General features: G+C 45.4%; 1 protein-coding gene across 1 annotated transcript in view; it reads left to right on the top strand.

Annotated features, from left to right (window-relative positions):
• Window positions 1-23,765, top strand: part of LOC127198342 (tubulin-specific chaperone cofactor E-like protein) — a 138,509-nt gene that overhangs the window by 52,358 nt on the left and 62,386 nt on the right. Inside the window, exons 8-10 of the mRNA XM_051156244.1 lie at window positions 15,753-15,817; window positions 18,788-18,921; window positions 21,679-21,966. Of these exons, the coding sequence (XP_051012201.1) occupies window positions 15,753-15,817; window positions 18,788-18,921; window positions 21,679-21,966 (487 nt within the window). The remainder of the gene's footprint in view (window positions 1-15,752; window positions 15,818-18,787; window positions 18,922-21,678; window positions 21,967-23,765) is intronic.

Here is a 23,765-nt window from a genome sequence, read left to right as displayed (position 1 = left end):
AGCAGGTAGAACATGCCTTTCTAGAGTAGAAAGCCTTCTCAGTTGTGGAAAAGGAAAAGAGTAACACAAGAAAGCTAAATCCAAACCAAGGGGTCTCCCGTGGGTGGAGCTGCTAACGCTGTGGTCCAGATGGATTTGTTAGTTTTCAATTGTTGAGATAATCATAGTAGATTGCTTTAAAAGAAAGGAATGTCCACAGTTGCCTTGTTTCTGCAGCCCGTTGCCATAAATGCAGAAGAAAGCAGCAGAGCCGAGTGCCCCCTTGTTCTTGGAGACCTTTACAGCTGAGGGGGCCGTAATGCTACACTCAGAAAAAGAAAGAGCTGCTCGAGCTAATGCAACTCCAACTGAGATTTTTCAGCCATGTCACCCCACCAGCCGTGCTGGGAGCAGGGGACACCTGGTTATGCAGTGTTGGTCACCTTGCCACCAGTCACTTCTGTGAGTGTGGCTCTTCACACTGCAGCTTAGGCGCTAGGGCAGGTAGACCATGACTCCAGGATGCTCTGTAATTCTTCATACTGTCCTTTCTGTTGATGAATTTGACTTTTTCCTTCATTTCATGTAAGACAGAAATGCAAACAAACTGCTTTCAAAGAACACCCAGAAGCTCTGTGTTCCCAAATGTTGTGAAATCTACTGTTTTCATAGGTGCTTCCTTAATGTATGTTTATTGTAGTAACAGAAAGGGACTGGACTCCCAGGCCCTTTACAGTTGTCTCCTGCAGTTAATGGAAATATAAATATATATATATATTTTATTTTAGAATATAATTTAAACATGAAGGTCTATTCTTTGCACTTTTTATTAATATATATAGAGAGATAATCTTTAAAAAATTAAAAATTCAAGTCCATTTACTTCTTGTGTTCTTGGTGTTTCTTCTGGGTAAAGATATGTGGTTGTTTTTACACAGCTAAAGGTGAACAGTGATTCTGAGCGTGCCTTCCGGGGGGATTCGCCTAAGCTAGGGAGAGTCTGGCCATCTTGCCAAATGTAATGGGAATTTTGCTGAGGTTGAAAAAAATCTCAATTAAAATTTTTGTTTAAAAAAAAGTTTTTAGTTTTCTGTTAGCAGAAGGTTGGATTTCTAACATACTTTGTACAGAGCTTTCTCATCCTTGGAGACACAGCTTTCCATTTGACACCCTCCTCATCGGATAAGATTGAAAGTTTCATCTTGGTAAAGTACAGATTTGCCAGTTTTTATTCAAGGATCAGTTTTTCTTCAAAAGATAATTTCTACAAGTTTGGTGTTGGGGGCATTTTATCCTTATCTGATTATCAGTAATTTCTTGGTAAGCTGCTAGGAATTAAAATTCTTTTGAGAATTAAGGGCCAAAGAGTGTGCTTCTGCACTTAGAAGATCACCGTGTCCCTGAAGTTCGCTCAGCTTCGGAAGCGTGCAGATGTCCTCTGTTGAAGGTGATTGCCGCTTCCTGTTCAGATTTTGAAGAACACCTATGCTCAACTTTTGGGTTGAATTATATCTAATTACTATTTATCTTTTACTGCTCCATGCACTGAAAAGGTAGATACACGTCTCGGCATCCAGCCCTCCACCTGAATCTGCTGTGCCTGCTCCAGTTACTAGTGTCACAGAGTGACCCCTGAGGTCATTTGTCCCTTTCCAGCCCCTCTGGAAAAGGAACTCCCATTGCTCTTCCTGTTGACCTTTGAGGCGGCGCTATTGTGCCTGTTTTCTCCCTAATGAAGGAAATGTATGCACAGATAGGTTATTTATGTCCAAAGCGACACAGTTGGTAAGTGACACTTGGCTCCAGCTGGTTGACAGCTGTGTGTAGACCTGGTGCTGAAACCCTGCCCGCCAACTCACACGTCCATTGCTGTTCTCGGGTGCTGCAGAGCACTCCGGTGAGACCCTGTTCAGTGCGGATTCCCTCTGGAGCAGACTCACTGCAACCCCTGATAGAGCTCAGTCCAGGCTCATAGACCCCCCCCCCCTCTGTCAACTCCACAGTTGTGGTTTGGTACCCATCTTCTGAGATCCATGCTTCTCTGAAATACCATATTGGGTACTTGTCATTGATGCTCTTGATAGAAACTAGACGAGCTGGTGATGTGATGTAAGGAGACTGGTTATTTGGTTTTAACCTCAGGTCATCCTTGGTTTCAGTGGAGCCAGAGGTGGGAGAGGCCACTCAGTCCCTACTGAGATGAATGTCAAGGACACCCCAGTGTTCCAAGTGAACTACAAATGGCGATTATCAAGGGAAGAATATGTCTGCAGCCCAGTGGGGCCCCATCAATGGATTAGGCTGCCACTGCTGTTCCTCCCAGGCTTTCAAAAAGGAGAATATTTATATTGCCTGCAAAATAGAGGAGACAGGTTATCTGTTCTGGCCCGTAGGATTTAGAACAGCCAAACTGATCCCAGTGCAGCTTGAATGTGGAGTCCTTTGCAGCCTCCTCATCCGTGGGTGCTTTTCAGTCCAGGTAACACAATTTCAGTGTTGTGTGAGAGTAGGCGTGGCATAGTCAGGAACGAACTAAAGGGGAAAACGGCACGGGCACATTTGAGGGTGTCTGCTCTACTCAGGAAACACAGCAGGGGTGATGTGAGCTGTGTCCACTGAAATTCAGTTTGCTCTAAGTCTCCTATTTTACATTACAAAGAGACAACATGACTTAGGATGTTCAAACTTAATTTCCAAACAGGAAACTTCCACAAGGTTCAAAAAAAATCAAGCCACGAAAGGAAAGTAGACATTGAAAGGCCCTGTTGTAACAGCTCTACTGCTTCTGTGTCTTGTTCTTTCCTTGTCTCCTCCTCCCAGAGTTTACACAAATAATGGCTAATCCAAATGCACATTCTAATTGCTTTTGTCTTACACAGAAAAGGGTAGAGATTATACACTGTCACAAGCTCTATCTTGGAGATGTCTCTCTAGTTAGACAGATTCATCTTAGCCTCTTTGTACCATGTAAGTATTCATTGCGTGCACTGATGTATCTGATGGGTACCTTGTTCCTTGCCGGTTAAGTTTCTCCTCCCCCCGCCCCGCACCCTCCCCTTGCTGGTTTCAGTGTGCTGCTGTGAGCAGCACGCGTTCTTTTGTATGTTTGAAATCGTCTATAATCCGTATTTGCATATTTAAGGCAGCTAGATCAGAGGTCAGAGAGTTTGTCATTTTGATAGATAGTATCAAATTATTCCCCAGTACAAAATTAACATATGAAGGGCCAGGCAAGGTGGCTCAAACCTTTAATCACAAAACTTGGGAGGCAGAGGCAGGTGGATCTCTATGAATTAGAGACCAGCCTGGTCTATATAGAGAGGACTACACAGCGAGACCCTGTGTCAATAAAGCAAAAACAAAATAACCTAAAGCTGCAACAGGTTAGTTTTTGGCAGATCCCTGTGGTGTCTGAGACTTGGCTGTGGTTGGGCTTGATACTGCGGACTCCTGGCAAATAAGATCACCTTCCCAGCCAGGCTTTGCAGATCTGGGTCCTTGGATTCAACACAATGCAGACGTCATGACTGGTATCAGTCAGCCTTTGTGCTGCTGTGACAAGAAACCTGGCATAAGTAAAGAAGAATTTATTTTAGTTTAAACTTTTCAGAGACTTCAGTCCAATGGGCTCTGTTGGTTCTGGGCTCCTGGGGAGACAGAACACAATGCTGGGTGAAAGTGACAGAGGAGCAGCGGGAGAAGGCCAGGTCAAGATAGAGCCAGGGGAGGCAGGCCACCCATGTCACACTTCCTCAACCAGGCCCCACTGGCCACAGTTTCCACAGACTCTGAATTGTCTTTCAGATTCTGAGTCTGTCAGTTAGTGGGTTAGGTGATTACATCAGAATACTTAAGATCTAGCTGTTGGAGAAACGCCCCTCAGGCACCGAAGGTTGTACTTAATTTATTTGATGTTTCTCCACCACATCACGTTGACACGTCCCTCATTGCCATGAACCGCACATGTCATGCACCCTGAGAACCATCTGGAACTTGGCCTTGGAGATTTCATCTCTGCCACAGAAGGGGCAAGCGTTACTTAGGCTTAACGCGTGTAAGCACTTCGTTTCATCCGAGTGACCCTGGAAAGCAGATCCTGTGCTTATGGTCTATAATAAACTTTTGTCAGAGCTGACTCTTGTCCCATTGAGGAGTCTTGTAGAAGAACCACGTGCCATTCCTTGAGGGGATGGAGAACATGGTGAGCCTGTGCCCAGCCAAGCTCCGTGTGCTCACAAGCAAGGGTATCTTAATGACACCGATTCTGGGTTTCAGTTACGTGAGTCTACCTAGAACTGACCATTTCAACTGCTTGGCCACTGCTAGGAAGGTAGCACCGTGGTAAAGGACCCACCTGCCTGCATCCTGACACCACAGAATAATAATGAATTTTTCCAGTAGAGATGCTTAAGTTGGTTTTAGAAAATGACTAAAATTTCAGATATGAACACCTTTTGTTAATGAGCCTTTAGGGGTATATTCTGATTCATAAATAAATATTAATAAGCAAATCACTGTGATTTTCAAAGGTCCAACATCACATTTTTCATATGAACATGGGCCTAGACCCAGAATATAAAACATAAATGTGGCCAGAACAGAAAGAAATAGAACCTAGGGGGACATAATAATTTTTAAAAAGTAGAATCCTAAAACATTTGCTTTATCATATAAACTCAATAGATGCAGTGCAATTAAATATTGTCACCATGATCTTCTGAAATATATGAAAAAATTTGGAAGTATTACATTGGGTTTAAAAAATCTGTTTTTAACCATGAAAAACTGAGACTGTAGGTTGGCTCAGCAGGGAAAGGCACAGGCTGTGGAAGCATGGCAGCCTGCTCCCGGAACCTATATAGATAAAGGTTGAAGGAGAGCGCTGACTCCTGAAAATTGTCCTGTAGCCTCCATATACACAGTCTCTCTCTCTCTCTCTCTCTCTCTCTCTCTCTCTCTCTCTCTCTCTCTCTCTCTCTCTCTCTCTCTCTCTGTGTGTGTGTGTGTGTGTGTGTGTGAGACACACACACACACACACACACACACACCAATAAAGAAAATAAAATTAACTGGCTGTGGTGTTGCTTGCCTTTAATCCTAGTACCTAGGAGGCAGAAGCAGATGGATCTCTGTGAGTTTGAGACTATCCTCTCTACACAGCACATGCCAAGCTAGCCAGGATTACATGGTCAACCAAGAGGACCAGGAGTGAAGATCTAAAGGCAGTAAGAGAGGTGTACTCGTAGATGTGAGACTCTTGGAGGTTTCCGTTTGGGGGTTTTGGTGCTATAGTCTGTTCTGTAGAAATCCCAGGAACCCAATTGTATTCTCCGTTGAGGAAGTGTTATTACTCCTTTCTAGGGAAAATGTACGTGTAGTCTTAGATAATAGTTGTCTCAGCTAGATATAGGGGGTTGGGGATGGACTTCACTAGTCACCAGATAAGTGGTAGAAATAAGTGCATTCTGAAAATACAAAGTTTGGATGGAATTCAAGGCAGCAACATCCCAGTTTCAATGTCTTGGGAAGCAAAAATTGAGATATAATGGTGGAGGGGCAGGTTGTGGGGGGATAACACCTGGAAAAAACCCCAGAAGCATCAGGATGGGGCAGAACTGAACTACAGATCCATCAAAGGTGGCCCCATCCAAAGGAGTGTTCTAGAGCAAGGAAGTCTTGCTAGCTGAGCCTTACCTGGAGCAGAAATGCCTCTGGCCCTCTACCAGTGATCTTCTTGGTTATCAGGGCAGAAGAACAAGAACATAACCCCATTTTGAGCGTGGTGTGGACACTGAAGGGCTGGCTATTGGGGCTGTCCACTCGCCGTACTCAGGTCTCCTGGAAATCACTGAAAGACCTGACAGAAGCATCTTCACTTGTTCACCATTATCCACCCAAAGCAAGACCAGCTCTAATTCCCCAAGCATAGCTGGGACAGTCCGCTCTAGGCTCTGAATCTCCTCTGCTTCTGAGGGGGACCTGGGAAGAGCCAAGGTAGGGGTAGTGATGTACGCTGCCCTGGCAGTTCAGTTGATTGCCGGGCCATAAGGTGTCTGTAGACTTCCTTCATCCGCAGCTCTCGTCGTATGCTGGTCTCCGAACTTTAATTTGTGACTATGCTGAGACGCTAGTAACCAGATGCTGTTCAGTCTGGGCTTTGTCACACATGTTCCTTGGTCGCAATGAGGCAAAATCCTACCGAGAGGCACCAGAACAAGACACTGAGCTCTACTTGATTATTCCTCCTCAAACCCGTTTTGTAACCACAGCCCTGCGTGTTCCTGTTCATCTTGTCTGCTAGGCCTGCCACGAGGAGCCCGTGTGCCATAGACTGTGCTCCCATGGGTTCTTACCCTGGTCTCTGCTAAGGGAGTATAATCTATACCTGCCACACCTGCTTCTTAAGCAATTCACGTCACTGCTCACCTGGGCTGTCATCAGCTCAGCCATGCTGTTTATGGTCTAACCCATATCCACTACGAGGGGGAACTCAGACTCTCAGTGCCTTTTGCTAGGAAGGGTGCTCAGGATCTTGCATCCTGCAAGCCTTCGTTCCAAGGCACGAGCCTCTGGGCAAGAAAAGCACGCCTGTATGCATTAGGCAGGCTTTTTTTTTTTTTTTTTTTTTTTTTTTTTTTTTTTTTAATCACTGTGGCAAGCACCTGAGAGAAGGAAGCAGTTTCACATTTCAGTTCACAGATTGCCTGGACTGTGGAGTTGGGCCGTAGGGTAAGGTAGACCATCATAGTGGCAGGAGCATGCTGCAGAGGTTGTTTGCCTCTTGAAAGGAAGAAAGAAAGGACCGGATGTGCCCTTTAATGCCATGCTGCCCAGTGATGTACTTCCTCCAACCTCCACAGCTCTTGACACTTCCCAATAGTCTTTAAAACATGTTAAACCCGTGGAGCATTAGTCAGTGTCAGAGCCCTCAGGATCTAGCTGCCTCTCCAAAGAATTACCTCTGAACAGCGCTAGCATCAGGACCAAGCCTTGAATACACGAGCCTTTCTGAAGGACACTTCATATCTAAACTATAAATATTTAAGCTAGGGCTTTATCTCTGCTCACTCTTCCACGACAAAAGTGGTTCAATTCAATCACTTTGCCACCAAGAGGTCAGTCACTGTCCCTGAAAAGCAGTGGCGTATCAGGGGGCTCAGCTGCACTTTGTCATCCACAGATTGACCATTTGAAGATCAGAGGCACTATAGAAGCCTTGTTAAATGGGCGTTCATACTCTTGGCCCCTTCCACCCCCACCCTCAGGGCTGTGGCCATCTTGTAAATGCACCCGTTGTTCCAACACTGACAAGCCCCGCGTCACACCGGCAGGCTGAGTGGCTCTGTCTCTTGAGGCCCTTTTCCATAGCAGATGCTCTCGTGGGTGTTTATAGATGGCACAAAGCTCTTCACACTTTGTGTTCATTCCCTCTGTCTATTCGCAAGTCTCCATTCCGAGCCTCCTCGTCCTGGCTTTTTCCAACTTCTCAAACCATTGTCCAGCTGGCAAATGTGGTTCAGCACTGCCTCTGTGTTTGTACATACTGGCTCCTCAAAACACTTCTCCTTCAGTACAAAGTACACGACACAATGTGTTACCCAAAGCTCCACACACTGGGAAGATGTCTCCTTCTCACTCTTAAAGTCACCAACGTTCTCATGAGAATCCTCAAAAGCATCACACAAGTCATACATGTGAGACTGTCATACAGCTACCATCTATCTGCACATACACACATGCACGTACACACACACACACACACACACACACACACACACACACACACACATTGCCTATACCAACTTTACCTCAGACTGTCATATATACCTTCATTTACATGGCCAGATGTGAGATCTGGGATCTGGGGCGAGGGTATTGGTACCATTGTGGCTGGTGACAGAGCCTGAGCTACCTTGTTAGGCAGCTTGTTTGAGACTGTTCTCAGTGTTTCATTTCCTTCCTATGATAGATGGCTGGGGTCTACCTGCGTGTGGACCTTGGGTCTAATGGGCCTCAGATCATGAGAGAAAGTAACACGTGGCCATTTGTCTGCTGGGCAAACACTCCATCAGAGGGCCTCAAGTCACATGCCAGGAACTGATTTTGAAGAGGCAGCTCTCTTTGCTGCCAGAGGCGTGACCCTCCTGCCAAACACCAGGGGCCTGCACTGCAGTTTAACCACCGGGCTTTGCTATGAACTACCCATTTCATCTCTTTCTACCACTAACATTTCCAACATCAAAGGGTCAGCTGGACCTGTGGCCCAAGTGGCAAAGTTGTTTGCGCCGTAGCCTGGAGCTGCTGCAGAATTTATTCCCACTCTCAGCCTGGGAGGGCTGGAGCAATATTCCTGTCTGGAACACGTGGCCTTCAGAACCCAAAGACATAAACAAAGAAGGAAATTCTTTATTTTATTTTATTAATTGATTCATATTACATCTCAATTGTTATCCCATCCCTTGTATCCTCCCATTCCTCCCTCCCTCCCATTTTCCCCTTACTCCCCTCCCCTATGACTGTGACTGAGGGGGACTTCCTCCCCCTGTTTATGCTCATAGGGTATCAAGTCTCTTCTTGGTAGCATGCTATCCTTCCTCTGAGTGCCACCAGGTCTCCCCATCCAGGGGACATGGTCAAATATGAGGCACCAGAGTACATGTGAAAGTCAGACCCCAATCTCCACTCAACTGTGGAGAATGTTCTGACCATTGGCTAGATCTGGGTAGGAGTTTGAAGTTTACTGCCTATATGGTCTTTGGCTGGTTCCATAGTTTGAGCGGGACCCCTGGGCCCAAATCTGCCTCTCATAGTGCTCTTCTTGTAGGTTTCTAGGACCCTCTGGATCCTTCTACTTTGCCATTCTCCCATGCTTCTCTCATCTAGAGTCCCAAAAGGATGTCCTCCCCTCTGTCCCAGTTTCCTGGTAAGTGAAGACTTTCCTGGGACATGCCCCTTGGGCTAGTGTGCAGATATAAGTGAGTATATACCATTTGACTGTTTCTGCTTCTGGGTTAACTCACTCATTATGATCATTTCTAGTTCAATCCATTTGTCCACAAATAAGAAGGAAATCCTTTTGCACTACAAGTAAGTGCTTTGCCTTTCACTTTGGAGGAGGTGTTCCTGGCCACCCGGTTTTTTTTTTTTTTTTTTTTTTTTTTTAAGTTTTATTATTAAAACAGTACCCTTGCAACTCGGGGATTTATATTTAACCTTCTAGAACATATGGTACCAAGACATCTAACCTGCTGCCATCCCTGACTCCTTAGTGCCCAGGATGCTGACGTTGGTTACTATGTAGTGAATCAGTGTGGTAATTCTGGGAGAGCCAGATGGTATGAAACACTTTGCATTACACTATGAAAGAAGGTGGTGTCTTGGTCATTGGCTGTTGTTGTAACAGAACACCAGAGACCAGATAAATTATAAAGAAGAGGTTTCCAGGCGTCTTTACTGCAAGTCCAAGAGCATAATGCCGACCATGCTCAGCTTCTGGCAGCCTTATGCTGTTCCAGGCATTATGAACAGCATGGAGAGAGAATGGACAGAGAAGGCAGAGGCTTTGACAACTCGCTCTCACGGGGTCTTGTCCTAGCAGGCTTATAACTTGCTCTCACAGGACAGTACTGATTCTTTCATGAGGCTCCGCCCCTAAAACTCTACCACCCAAACACTTCTCCTGAGGCCCAACTCTCACCACTGCAGCATTGAGAAACAAAGCTTCAACATGGACTTCCGTGCTGCCAAATCAATACTTAAACTGTAGCGGCGGGAGACTTCCCATAGGCCTGGGATAAAACTGTGAAAGTGTGTGGCTGTTTGTTCCACCTGGTAGGAGCTGTTGCTGATCTTCACACCCAGTGTTTCCTAGTGTACCTGAAGCCGCGCGTTAGTTGGTTCTGAAAAGTAGAACCTATTGGCAAAGCAGCTGCTCTTCTGATGAGCCCGTCATAGCTCACAGCCAGTCTCTAGCCTCCATCCTGAGTGGAGATAGGACAGAACCCACCACCCCTCAGCTGTTAGAGTGATAGTCATTGTGATAAACTGATTCCCCCCCAAGCCCAGAATGCAATCCTCTTCTGTATTCACTGCCTTGGGTGCAATGGAGGGGGAGGGGACTGTTTCACAGGCTTTCAGTTGCATTCAGAACTGGGAAAATGTCGCCTAGATGGGTCTGCAGACACCTGTTAGCTGAGCTTTGCCAGGACTTTGTTTTTTTCTTCCTTGGGTTCTACAGACTACACTCTTTCAGGCTCTTTGGCTGTCGATGTTGACTTGAACCGGCCCCCGCCCCGCCCCCCCATCCACCAGTGCTTAACATGTCCAGAAAGCCCCTTTTCCAAGTCTGTACTCTCTTTATTCGGAGGATCTGGGGGAATCATGCAAGAATATATTTGCCATGTCATTGCAGGGTCCTTCCTTTTGGGGACCACTTATTTTTTTCAGCCATCAAATTCTAGATTTGGGTCTAGAAGTGGATAAAAGTGTGGCTGGTTCTTTTCAGTGAGACTGGGGCTTGAATCTTGAGTCTCAAGCATGCTAGACAAGCACCGTACCACTGTCCTGCTTCCCCAGGCCTGCTTTCCCTTTGTATTTTGAGAAGGTATCCCATTAGGTGGCCCGTAAAGTGGCCTTGAGCTCACTTTAAAGCTCAGAAAAGCCTTGAACTTGAGATTCTCCTATTGCAGTCTCCAAAGTAACTGAGATTCCAGGCCTGTGCCACCAGGCCTGGACATCACAACTGATGAGGGACACTGCTCTTGGCCTTTCTTTAATCATTCTCCTGCTTTTCAGAATGAGCATAGCACACACACCCCTTGGTGGCTTTCTGGCTTCTCTTTGGCCATCGTGATCTGTTAACCATCCCCGGAGCAGTCTGTAGCTCAGATCCCCCTGACTCTTACTCTGATCTCTTCTCTGTCATGAGAATTCTAGCCTCTGTTTCCCTCCAAGCTTCAGGCAGGAGAGTGCCATCCCCTGGTCTTGTTGCTTCGGAGACTCACTGTTTCCATGGCTACCAAAGAGCTAGAGTCTGTGATCAGTGCCTGCAGTTACACTCAGCTTCCTGGTGCCTCCTGGCTTCCTACACGAGCAGTAGGTCTCGCTGGTGGTCAGAGGCGCCTGGCCTAGTGTGCTTACCTCACAGAGCCTTCCAGTGCCTTTTCTTGCCACTTGCCACAGTCATTTTGTCTCTTCAGTCTTACTGGATCTGGTACATTACTTTCTCCAGACTCCAAGTGAATGCCTGAGCCTTCCCTGGAGTCCTTGACCCAGTGTTAATGCCATCATCTCTAGAGTCAACGAAGCCCCCTGATTCTGTGCCAAGACACAGCCTCCTTGGCTGAGCATCCTCAGAATTCAGTCCCTTAGGTTCTCCCCCACTCACCCCAAGCCAGTGTGCTAGCTCCTCTGGGATTATGGCCCCTTCTTCTCAGATCTTCATAACTCTGGCTAAGTCAGACTACACCTCAAGCCTCAGTCTTGCAATCAGGAGATGAGGTGGGAGCTTCTTTTAAGCTGGGTAATTTGCTGTCTTGTGGGAGAAATTCCTTTCTATTATGTTTGTGCACAGGGAGAAATTTAGGTGCTAGTGCAGTAAAGTGGAATGTATCTGAGGGCCCAGAAGTTTTGAGAAGTCAAATGGAGGGAACATCTTTGGGGACATCTCCCCATTACATATCTCCCGACTTAGCAATGATGATGCTTTCTGAGAAATATATTGCTGGCAATTTTGTTCTTATGCAGATGTCACAGAGTTCTTACACAAACTAAGATGACTACAACATAACTCGGTGGTGTAATCTTTTGCAACCACTGTTGTACATGTGGTTTATTGTGAACATAAATATTGTCATGTGGCACATGACTGTGTATATAAAGATATTTATATATAATTTTATGTATACACATAGACTATACATAAATATGTACCATAATGAATCATACACTATGCATATGTATATACATATGTAAATTATATATGTATATATATACACATATATATGTATGCATTTGCCCATGTAGGCCCTGATGCTATGTAGTAGAGCTACTTGCTGCAAGCACCTAATAGAATCTTGTAAGGCAACAGGAGTCTCTGGAGCAAAACCTTCCTAACAGGACATCTTGCGTCATCTCCCAGCTGCACCCATCGACCACAGAAAGGGTATCGGAAACCTGAGCACAAAACAAACACTCTGTGCATAACAACTGTTCTACTTGCTTTTAGGGAAATTTGTTATTGCTGGTTTCTTTCCCTAGTGTCCTTTCTGTCCATTAAGAAGCAGCATCAATCTGTGCCATGTCTGTAAAGCATGGGCGTCTTAGGTAACTGGCACCAGCCCACGCCAACTTCATCCATCCCCAGTCTGACTCCTGGCAGGGATCTTTATGTACCTCACACTTTCAACCAAATGAGTCTTGCCATGAATAGACACTTTTGTTATTCACCCATCTGTGGCCACCAAGTGTGCAACCAGAGCACGCTGCCCCCACTGACCAGCTTCCTGCTCAGCAAGCAAAGAGCCAGACCAGCCTCTTCCCAAGCGCCTGGTGCTCATTGGCCGCTGAAGCTGTTCTTATTCATTCATGCTGCCATCTTGTGAATCTGGGTCTGCTCTCATGACCTTTGTCCCAGCAGCAGTCCCACCTCAAGAAGAATAAAGAATTTAATGTGGGTCAAAAGGGCTGAGATAGAAACACCCTTGGATGCATGAAAAAAGGAAACTGAAGCAATTAGTATATGTCATCAGCAGAGTTTTTAAGACCCTGTTTTGCCTGTGGACACTTAGGTCTGATGAGACTGGACTAAAAAGTTTAATCAGGACCAGGCAAGGCCTATGCTGCTGTAGGTGAGTCTTGGACTTGAATTTAATTCTATTATCACAGGCACCAAAAACCTATGTCTTTGTTACATAAACATGTGCCTTTTGGAAGAAAGGATCCATTCAGTGTCTGTAAGTGGGTCTATGGGGAGAATTCACATTACCAGTGAAAGAATAAATGCATTGTGCAATGCCTCCACAATTATCACAGGTTTTTGGCTAAGGATGGGAAAACTTATGGTATAAACCTGGTTCTCCTAACACTCTTGTCCTTTTAGCACAGCATATGCAAAGCTGGGTTGTTTTGATTCATTTTGCTTCTGGTCCAGGCAACATTTCAGTGTCTGGCCAGAGAAAGACTTGGACATATTTAAAATTCCCATTGATTTGATTTACAAGAGAACCTTTCCTGCTGCATCCAAATTACTTCTCTTTTTTGTTTAATGAATTCCACTTTGAGTATCTTAATTTGGTGGTAACAACAGCAATTTTGCAGTCTTCTAAGTGTTTAAATTTTTCTTTGAGATTTTTGTACATGAGGATTGGGTCTATATTGCTCTTACCTCTCCCTCCTTCCCTCAGACTCCCCCTCCCAAATTCACGATCTCTTCTTTAATTATTATTCTTACATAGGTGTGTGCTTGGGTGTGCGTGGGTGCCTTACCTGCACGTGCACACTGTGTGTGTGTGTGTGTGTGTGTGTGTGTGTGTGTGTGCAACCTACTGAGTCCATTCGTCCAGGGCTAATCACTTGGGCTTGGATTTAGCTTACCAGAATCCTGCAAGCATCCAGCTGAACACAGTTTCCCTTTGTTTGAACTGCCTTCCAGAGTCCTCCCTGGACGTTGTCATCAGGAGAAGCCTGTACCCTCTCCCTGTACAGACCCTCAGGGGCATAGTTTCCCTTCCCTGGAAAATGCTACCGAGACTCTGTGTATGAAGCAGAGACAGTAGGAATAAAACCTAGACACATTTGGAAAAGTTTCTTTAAATATTTTATACATACCTGTAAGGAGGAAAAAAAGCAGTGTAGAGCCTGTATGTGAAGAGATGAGAAAGGAAGAAAAGAAAGTCAGGAAGAAGAGAAAAGAAAAACAGAGAGAAGGAAGAGGGAGAAGGGAGGAAGGAAGGAAGAGAGAAAAAGAGAAAGAGAGAAAGAAAACTTTAGTAGAAAACCGACTTCACTTAACTGTGAGCAGGGGAGCCCCTTTGTTGGGTTCACTCCCATGCTAATTCTGTAAAGCTAGACAGTTACCTTCTTTTGGGTACAAAGAGGGAAAGGGAGGGTTTCTTTTGTGTTTTTCAGTGCAGTGATTCTGATCAGAGAGCTCCCAGTACCTGACATTTCCATCTGAATCCACTTTCCTTTTTTTTTTTTCCCCCCTCTCTCTCCTTTAAAGGAGGGGGGAGGTCTAGTTTTTCAGGAAAAGAGCCTCTCTACGCAATCCTGAAACCGATCTTCAGATTTACTTTTCCTTAATCAATAGAAAGCAACTCGATTGCAACTCAACTCTTCCCCCACCCCACCCCACCCCCCGACTCTAGTGCAGGAGCAACTGAATTTTTGGTTTTAAGAGTATGGGATTCGGACATCATTTCAGGAATCAGAAATAATTGGCAGCAAGACGAGGAGAACCGACGTGAAGTCTCATACCTAAATTTTTCAGACTCAACCAAGATTTGACTTAATACTCCACCCAATCCCTCCAGTCTCGACAGAACAGGTCAGTGGCGCTTTTCATAAATATAAATATCTAAATGATCCCTCTTCACTCCTGCTCTCCACCCTGGTCCCCCAAAGGCCTTACCCCCGAAGCTTGCACGGCACCTGCCTCTGCTAGAGCTGCGTGTGATACCTGCTGAAGCCCTCTGCCATCTTCAGCAAAGCTGCCTAGTGTTTCTACTATGTGCTTGAGACTTCAATGTGCACGCTTGACAACTGAGGCTTTGCCGTGAGACTCACAGTATAGAGCCACTGTTTTTTTTTTTTTTTTTTTTTTTCCTAAAAGCTTGGCGGAAAGATTCTGATAAGTTCGAATGATAAAGAGGAGGTGTTTATCTTTAAGAATGCTGCTGGGAGCAGGTTTCCTGGTCTGCACTTTGGTTCTCAAGCAGGTGCACGTTGAACTTGGAGCTTGCATGTGTGCTTGCATATCAGCTTTTTGGAGCAGCGCAGACCATCCACGCTCCTAACAGAGGGTAAAGCCGCCCGCGCTCAACTGATTGTAAATTAACATGCAAACGAGTTCGGTTTTGTGCTGTTTCTTCTTTTAATTAACTTCCTGGAACTAACGAGAGTTGCTCGCGTGTGGGGGTTCTATTCCCGTTGTATTTCCAAGGAGTCACTCTGGTGTGCTGCTTTTTAATCACCAAAGTAGCCATAGATCATCCATTTCACTGTGCAACGTCAGTGGACAGTCTTGGGCCACCTGTGAGTCTGGGCAGTAAAATGATGGATTAGCTCCTTGTCACTGAGAAGGGGATGGCATACTCTGCGTCCTCCTACCTGGAGAAACACGTGGTATTTTAACCAGCACTTCCAGGATTCTGATTGGAAAGGCCCTGTGAAAGTTAGGAGAATTGGGTCTTACAGAAGTTAGAGTCCCAGAGATCCAGACTGAGACCTGCATTTCTGGAGCAGTTTTCCGTTATCAGTTGAGGAGTAGACACCGTTTCCTTGCTCATTGCATTACTCTAATCTAACTCCCCAACGATCTATACTTCTAGACAGCCTTCTTCTGGGGGGATCTACTTTGTTCCCTAGGCGTTGAACTCAGAGGACCTGTGAGCCTTCTGGGAATTAACAACAACTCTGACCCATCGGTGTTGGGATGTGAATTTGTCCTGTGATGGTTGTGGTGTGTCTTGGGATTTGCCACCAAACACACCTGGTGTTCTATTTACTCTGGCAAGCAGGGGATTTTTTTTTCCTTTTTCTTTTTAAAATTCCAGGATGAATTATTCATCATTACTTAGAATTTGGGTCTCTTTCATCTTCGCACTTGTACAGCACCAAGGTGAGTACGACAGAATCTCATGAAGCTCTTGATCAGCATGCTCTTGAATTTATAAAGAGGCACTTTTGTTGGCACCATAATTGCAAGGGCAGGTGTATATGTGTCTGCAGATACAACAAGAAAAAAAAAAAGTAAATTAAATTCTGTTGTCAAGGGTAAAACTGCATTAACTTTCAATGATGCTCACTTTTTCTTATTTAACTTTGAATACAATTTGTATATATCAATGAAGGCCTTTAAAATAACATAGACTAATTCTAGTGCAAGTACTTGCAGGAGATGAGGGTGCCCATCCCCTCCGTCATCATCAATCCCCATTTAGCCATTTAACAAATGTTGGAGACTTTAAGGAGTGAGCTTATTTTAACTCAAAGGTAGGAAGTTGCCCAGTAGACTTGGTGTTGATGTCTCGTGTCTCATGAACCTATGGCATCAGGCAGCAATTTAAAGGTGCAAATAAAATAAGTGAATTAACTCCCTCATCCCTCATGATCCCTTCTCTTCTCTTTATATCTCTCTTAAGTTGGTGAAGGACCATGTGTACATCTTCCTATCACTGTTCATGGATTTTTAGATTAGAAACACAGGCAATGAATGCAAGTCTTGATCTCTTTGGACTAATTTTCCAAAGCACCTGTATTTTCTTTGTTAAGTTCAACTGCTGCACGGTCCCAGGTCTTAGAGGAACCTTCTTTTTTAAACATCAGGTACATTGCCCTAGAATTGGGTGAATCAATATTTGTAGGATGTAACCCATAGTAACAGGAGGATGATTTCCCTACAGTAATCCCAGTGGCTCCATCTCCTACCTCTTCTCCAAGGAAGTATAATTTTCTTTGGTGAAAGAGAAAAAAAATCCTGGAAATATAACTGTATTTATTGTGTCATTCCCAGTCTAGAGACAGCATGGGTAAGGATAGTGTTTCTGTTGCTAACTCTGACACTATCTATTGGCCTTGCTGCCAATAGTTCTGTTTTCAATAGAGATGAAAATCACTGTTGTTTATGCCTGCTCCTTTTTGTTGAGTGCTCTATTTTATTCAACAAATCTTCATTGAGGTTGTATGGTATTAGATGTACTTATCTGTAATATTCTTAAGAAGGAAAACTTTTAACTGCTATTTCTGGTCAGAAGTCACAAACTAAGGGAAGGATTTTGGAAGAGAGAGAGAAGTTGGGTCTCCATTGCCAGTGTTTTCTGTGTCCTTAAAAGGGGGTTTTGGCTGTCCCTTCTCCAGAGAGATTGCCCAATACTGTACAAAATAGCAATTAAGTTTTGCATGGAAATGATTGCCATGCCATATGACCTGGAACCCTTTTCCATACTGGGCATGACTCCCAAAAAAAGCTCCCCATAAAGGACAAACCTGCAGTTGGACTATATATGCACTTACAATTTAAGATGGTCTATCACCTTCAAATTTAATAAGTACCTACCTAGGTTTAATGCTGTAGTAAGGATGGCAAATAATGTTTTGAAGTTTTCAGTCTTCTAGAAATGTGTACTTTGTTACCGTAATGTAAATCAGTGATTCCTAAGTGCTGATTGTGATATCAAACACAGATCACTGGCTTGAAGATGAAATCAGCTTCCCAGAAACTTCTGAGATGTGGGGAAAATGTGCAAATGCTAATGCATGGACCAGTTCCCCCACTCTTGGGGATGCTGTCCCCAGACAGATCGAACCTTTGTCTAGGCAGACCTGCACCAACTCCTCACTCCAGAACTAGGGAGCTGCAGCTTTGCCTGGCCTTCCAGCTGCTCTCTGTCTGCTCTGTGAGCTCTTTTTAGGGGCTGTTGTCTGCTCACTAAAAGGCTCCCCAAGGGGTAGAGTTGGCCTGGATCAGTTCCTCTCCATCCTTTCAGCTGTATCAGTGCAAAGCGGGACTTTCCCAGAGAGAGAGAGAGAGAGAGAGAGAGAGAGAGAGGACTGACTTGAGACTGGGCATAGGCCTCTGAAGGGCCGTGGCCTTGGCCCAACACTCCACTCCCAAAAAACTAAAGATAAATGTTCAAAGGAAGAAAACAGTTCTGTTGTCCAACTTTCATTTGAAAGAAGAAGGAGCAGAGGCAGAGGAAAGTGACACCAGACATGACATGTAGATTATTTCAGAGGTGCAGTTGTCCTGGGTCCTTAGTAGCGCAGGCCTTGGAGACATTATCTTATTTTTCCCACCAGTCTGGCCACTCCTTACAAGAGTTTATATAAGAAATTCCAGAACTCTGCACCCCAGCCCTCCTCTCAACACACACACACACACACACACACACACACACACACACACACACACACCTTCCTCTGCTGGATGATCCCATGTCTGCTTTTTGTGAATAGAGCTGGCCAGGGCTCGTTGGGCCGGTCTCAGTCAAGGTCACTCACAGGCAGTTACTACCAACCCTTTCCTCCTCCCTTTGTGCTGCTTCTAATTATTATTTCTCTTGGGCTCTGATGCCTTCTGCTGTGTGGCAGGAAGGAAAGGCATCTTAGCAAAGGCTGCCACTATGGCCCTAGTAAATAGTAAAATTCTTAGATCAGGAGGGTCTGTGGCTACACCCACGTTTCTCTGCATCTGGTCATCTTCTCATGAGGAGAGCCCTCCTCAGGCACACCAGATGTAAAGGTCAGCTCTGTACCCTGAGAGCTCCTCGTGGCGCCCATGGTGGTAGGACCTTCCTTCCCACACTGTCACCACTGGTCTCTCTGATGCATGGACACATGGGAAGAAAGCACATAGGCCTCTGTCTTAATTGGAGACTGTGTCCCTTTTGTCCTCTCTTTTCCCAGAGGCTAGAAGATCATCCCATGCCTATAGCATAGACTCAGAATGGAAAGACCATTTACCTTGCCTTTGGCTTGTAAACCATGCTCAGACAAGCTGGCTTTAGTGGGTGGGAGGGAAGTAGCTTGCCAAATGGAAGAGGCACACAGGCTGCCATCTAATCCACCTAACCAACATCTCTCTTGACAGCTCAGCCCAGGGAGCTCATGTATCCATTTTGGCAGAATGACACCAAAACCCCTAAAGTAGACGATGGAAGCTCATCTGAGATTAAGTTGGCCATCCCTGTTTTCTTCTTTGGTGTCCCTTACCGCACCGTCTATGTAAGTGCAGCTGCAGCCCCGGGGCTTCTCTCCCTTTTGTTTGTCATTAAGGAAAGCACTTTAAAAACCCCTCTCCCAGGGCCCTGAGGATTGGGGATTTATTGGCGGCCAAAGCGACAAGTTCTGAGATTTCATGAGCTGATGGGTTTTATGATTAAGAAAGTCAAAGGTATATTTAATGGCTAATGTTCATAGTGGAGGAGTATACAGGGCAATAAATTGCCTTTGTGGGTGATTAAACACAGAAGTGAAGCAGAGGCCCAATACCGTGCACATTATTTCTGCTACTCAACAAGATAAAAAAAAAAAAAAAAAAAGATATAGTGAACCACAATAGGAGCAATATTATTTTTTGCTCCCTTCTGGGGGGTGTGAAAAGTTTAGACATCTGCTCTGCTTGGGCTTCCAACCAATTTGAAGCCGAGCTGGAGATGAGAGATGGATAATCAAAGACTGTATAAAAGTTGTTGGCAGAATTGGCCAGCCTTCTCAGGTCTGTAGCTAGGCCAGAGGGTCCCGTCCTTAAGGAGTTCCATTGGCGGGAGACGAGTGGGCGGAGCTCTCCCGGCCACCTGCACTGTACTTTCCTGCAATTCTGCTGTTTGAGGCTGCTGCTGGGGAAATTGCCTTTGGAGCAGCTGAACCCGCTATCTCTGCCCTCACGGACTGAGGGAGACACAGGCAGATTCTGCCACCTCTCACCCTAGGTCTGTGCTCTGCCCCTCGAGGAACAAACAAATGAAATTTGGACCATTTCCATCCCTGCCATGGAGACTGCTGCTTTGGCGGTTTCTGGCCTAGAGCTAGAAAACCACTCCCTCTCCCACCACTCTCCCTAAGGACTCTTGAAACACTGGCAGCCTTGTCTTCCATGCCACCTTCCACCTCCGCTGACTCAGGAATGAGGGGTGGGGGGCAAGGGGTGCGGGGGGGGGGGGAGCCTACTAAGCTACCATAATGAGCTCTCCAGGTAATCCTGGGCCCCACAAAAGTCTGAGAGCCACTGATCTCAACCATGTAATCAAAACACACCTGAGTGCCCGTCAGCTTCCTCCACAGGTGAGCCTGTGTGTGTTAATTACCCCCATTTCTCCCTAGCAAAGACATGGCTCTGGCATCCTTGCATATTTCTTATGCTTTCCTCACAACAGGGGCCCTCCTGGGCTGTGTGAGAGGGAGCTGATGGTGACTTCTGAAGTGTGTTGTTCTGCTTTTGGAGCTGAGAGGCCTTATGCGCGGGGGGTGGGGGAGGGGTAGGTTGGGGGGGGTTGGGAGTGGGTGGGAGGGGGGGGGGGAGCCGGGTTCACGGCCTCTCTGGCCTCTAGAGCATCTATTTCATTCAGTTTCTCTCTCTCTTCCAATTGCACAGTGTGACACCAAGCTTCAAAATTCATGGTCTTGCAGAAGGACAGACCATAGTTCAGGGCAGGGTCATTTGATTGTAAACTGTACCCCAAACTCCCAGCGTTTTGAATAGTGCAGTCCCTCCTCCATCATTTGCAAGCCTCTGGGTGGCTCTTTGTTCCTTGAAGTCAACAGGTTCCCAACATGCCTCTGCTCGGGCCATCTCACATCCTGAACCTCACAGGCTTCCTTCTAACACAAGCTGAGGTACTGTCAAGTCAGCCGCAAAGCCTTCCCTGGAGGAACTGTTCACCCTGTTTCTAGTTGGTAGGAATCTAGCAAACAGTTTGATACAGATTTTTTTTTCTCTGCCCAGGCACTGCAAGGATTTCCATCACATGTGTTTCTGGCCCCGAAGTCACATGAGCCACCCGATTAAGCCAGTTTCTCTCAGACACAGGGTTGATTTTGGGTCCCTAGTAAACTGAGGGAACATACTGCAGTAAGGTTTTTGTCCTTTCCTTTGTTTGCTGAGCCATTTACAGGTCATGAAAGAGTCACCATGGAGTAGTCATTTACATAGACAACGTGATTTACTCACGTCTCAATTTTTAAGCAGAGATGGTACAAAGGCGCTCTCAAGTGACAAGAGCCAGACAGAAACTGGACATCTTTGGGTCTTAACCTTGCTCTTTTTCTGAGTGAGAAAGTAGTGATGATATCAAGAGAAGCTTTTTTTAAACTGTCTTACCCAGAGCACCCTGAGATCTGAGTTCAGCAAAGGAGTGTTTGATTCATCTTTCTCTGCCTCCTTTTTCACTCTACAGTAAGACTCAAGCTATAGCATAGAACTCTTCAATTATTAAATCGAACTGTTCTTTCATGTTTGTTTGTTTTCCTCTGTCTATTTTGCATCTGTAACTCTCAACAAATTTGTCTTTTTTTTTCCTCCATTATCTCCAGGTTGGCCTAATAATCTCAATCTCTCTCTCTCTCTCTCTCTCTCTCTCTCTCTCTCTCTCTCTCTCTCTCTCTCTCTCTCTCGCGCGCGCGCGCGCGCGCTCCCTCCCCCCCCCCCCCTCTCTCTCTCACACACACACACCACACAGACTCTACAACCCAGTAGCAGTTAATAAATGCAAATAGAAATAGGACAGAGAACATGAAAATAAGGCTGATTATTAATAAGGAATGACAGTGACTACAAATTGAAAGTGAAAGAAAACCAATGACTGTATCTGCGAATAAACAAACCTCCTCCTATAAGGAATGGGAGCTGGTGTTTCGGGGTACAAAGTCAGCAATTTAAATGCCCTTTTCCTTCACGTGATTGGCTGTGTGTCTGTCTTGGTTTGTGACTCTGAAGTTCCTCTGTTTTCAGGTCCACTATGCAAAACTTCTCTTATTTTGTAGGTCAATAACAATGGTGTTGTTTCCTTCAACGTGCTAGTGAGCCAGTTTACGCCGGAGTCCTTTCCCCTGACGGATGGGAGGGCCTTCATTGCTCCATTTTGGGCAGATGTGCACAATGGAATCCGGGGTGAGATCTATTACAGAGAGACCATGGACCCTGCCATCTTGAGGAGAGCCACCAAGGACATCAGGAAGTACTTCAAAGACATGACAACCTTCTCTGCCACTTGGGTTTTCATTGTGACCTGGGAGGAAGTCACGTTTTACGGAGGCAGCAGCACCACACCTGTAATCACCCAGCTTTCCCGCTTTCTGCCGTGTCTGTCTCTGGCATCTTGTCCATCCACTCTCACTACTGAGCAGGAATCTAATTGGTAGAGTGGAGGAATGTCAGTTCGCTTGAGTTAAACTAATGGGTCTTGCCACCCACTTTGCAGGAAACAGAGGGAAATATCAGCACGAACCAGGCCAGTCAGCTGAAATATTTCAGATGTGTCACTCTGGTCACAATTCATTACCAATGTCTGAAAGAAGTCTCTCGACAGTATTCTCGGAGTAGGTGGCATTCCGTTTTGTGACAGGGTGATCAACGCAGAAAGACTCATTCCAGGCTGTGTGATTAGGAATCTTGTTGGGGGCCCAAAGGTCTTTTTCTCTTGCCAGGGCACAAATGTTTCTCACCATCCATAAGTTCTTCCCCTCTCCCCTCCATAAAATCTGGTAGCAAGAGAAAAGCAGGGTGCTGGATTGGGGAACAAACTGCCTGGTTCATTTTATTATGTTATGATTTCTTTCTTTTTTTTTTTTTTTTAATGACCAGGGCTGAAATGATTCATATTTGATGTTAATTAGAGTGGGCAGTTAAAGTAATTCCTGAGTAAAGTTTCAACATCTGCTCTGAAATCCCAAATGAGCAGTCAAATAAAAGTCAAATAAAAAAAGATTATCTCTGGTAATATCATAGAGGTAATCAACTTTTTGCCTAAAGGGACAAAACCTCAGTTTCCATGAATGCATTCAGCTTGTTTGGATGACTATGTAGTGGAGATTTTTGAAATTGCAATCACATGCATCTTCAACTGAAGTTTCCTAGTAAACAAAGACACTTAAAGGATCCACTCTCTCCTTGCTTAGGGTTATTTCTAATCCCATCTGTTTTCCTGGCAATGAGCTGACTGTTTTACGGGTGGAAACGAAACTCCTGTGTAGCAGAGAGAGGTTAAAAAGTGCTGGTCTTGCACGCCATAGCTGGGATGCCAGGACTGTGTCTTTCAGCATTGTCTGACTAGAGCAGCTCAAAGCACTTTATTGCTAAGAGGTCCTGCAGAAAAGAAAGACACATGTTTAAGCAGCAGATGCATTGGCTAGAAATAACCTCAAAGAAACATACGTTTCCCTCTGTCATGTTATGGATCACTAAAGCCTCCTCAGGTGATGTTTTATGTCCTTTAAGCCTCATATCTTACAGCGTTAGGATGCCGGGTGGCAGCAATCAATAAATTTTAGTGCCAGTGAAGGGGTAGGGGAGAGAAGAAATGGCCATCAAATGCTGACCACCATCCCCCACCCCCACACACAAAAACCTCTACTGGCTGTAAAAATTTCAAGATAATTTAGGTACTTTCTGCTTTGTAGTTTGTAGTGAGTTTCTAAAGCAGGTGAGATCTCTCTCTCTGTGAGGATGAGTGATGAAACCTTGAAGGGCTTTGAGCTCCTGGAGGGGAAAAGATGATGGGTTCTGTAGAACAGCAAAGTGTCCATCTATCCCTGCCTTTGAAACGGGCCCACCTATTCCGCCCAAGGCCACCAATCACCAGGTCCACTAAGCATGGCTTTAGAGGGATCTTAAGAAAAGAAAGTGTCATGGAAGCCCAAGTAGAGAGGAAGTGGATGTATTTAAGGAGAAACAGTGTTTACCAAACTTTTAGCTATGTGCCTTGGAGCCAGGTATTATTTCCTAATCCCCACAAAATGTCCTCAAGTGCTGTGTTCCAAGGTGACAACAATAATGTGGGTTCAAGCCCCCCCAAAAGTCAGGGCAAAGGCTCCACACTGAACGCTATAGGCTGGCTCCTAAACTCTGTCTT

The sequence above is a fragment of the Acomys russatus genome, chromosome 14 (assembly GCF_903995435.1).
Source record: "Acomys russatus chromosome 14, mAcoRus1.1, whole genome shotgun sequence".
Lineage (NCBI taxonomy): Eukaryota > Metazoa > Chordata > Mammalia > Rodentia > Muridae > Acomys > Acomys russatus.
This window is presented reverse-complemented; position numbering and strand designations above follow the sequence as displayed.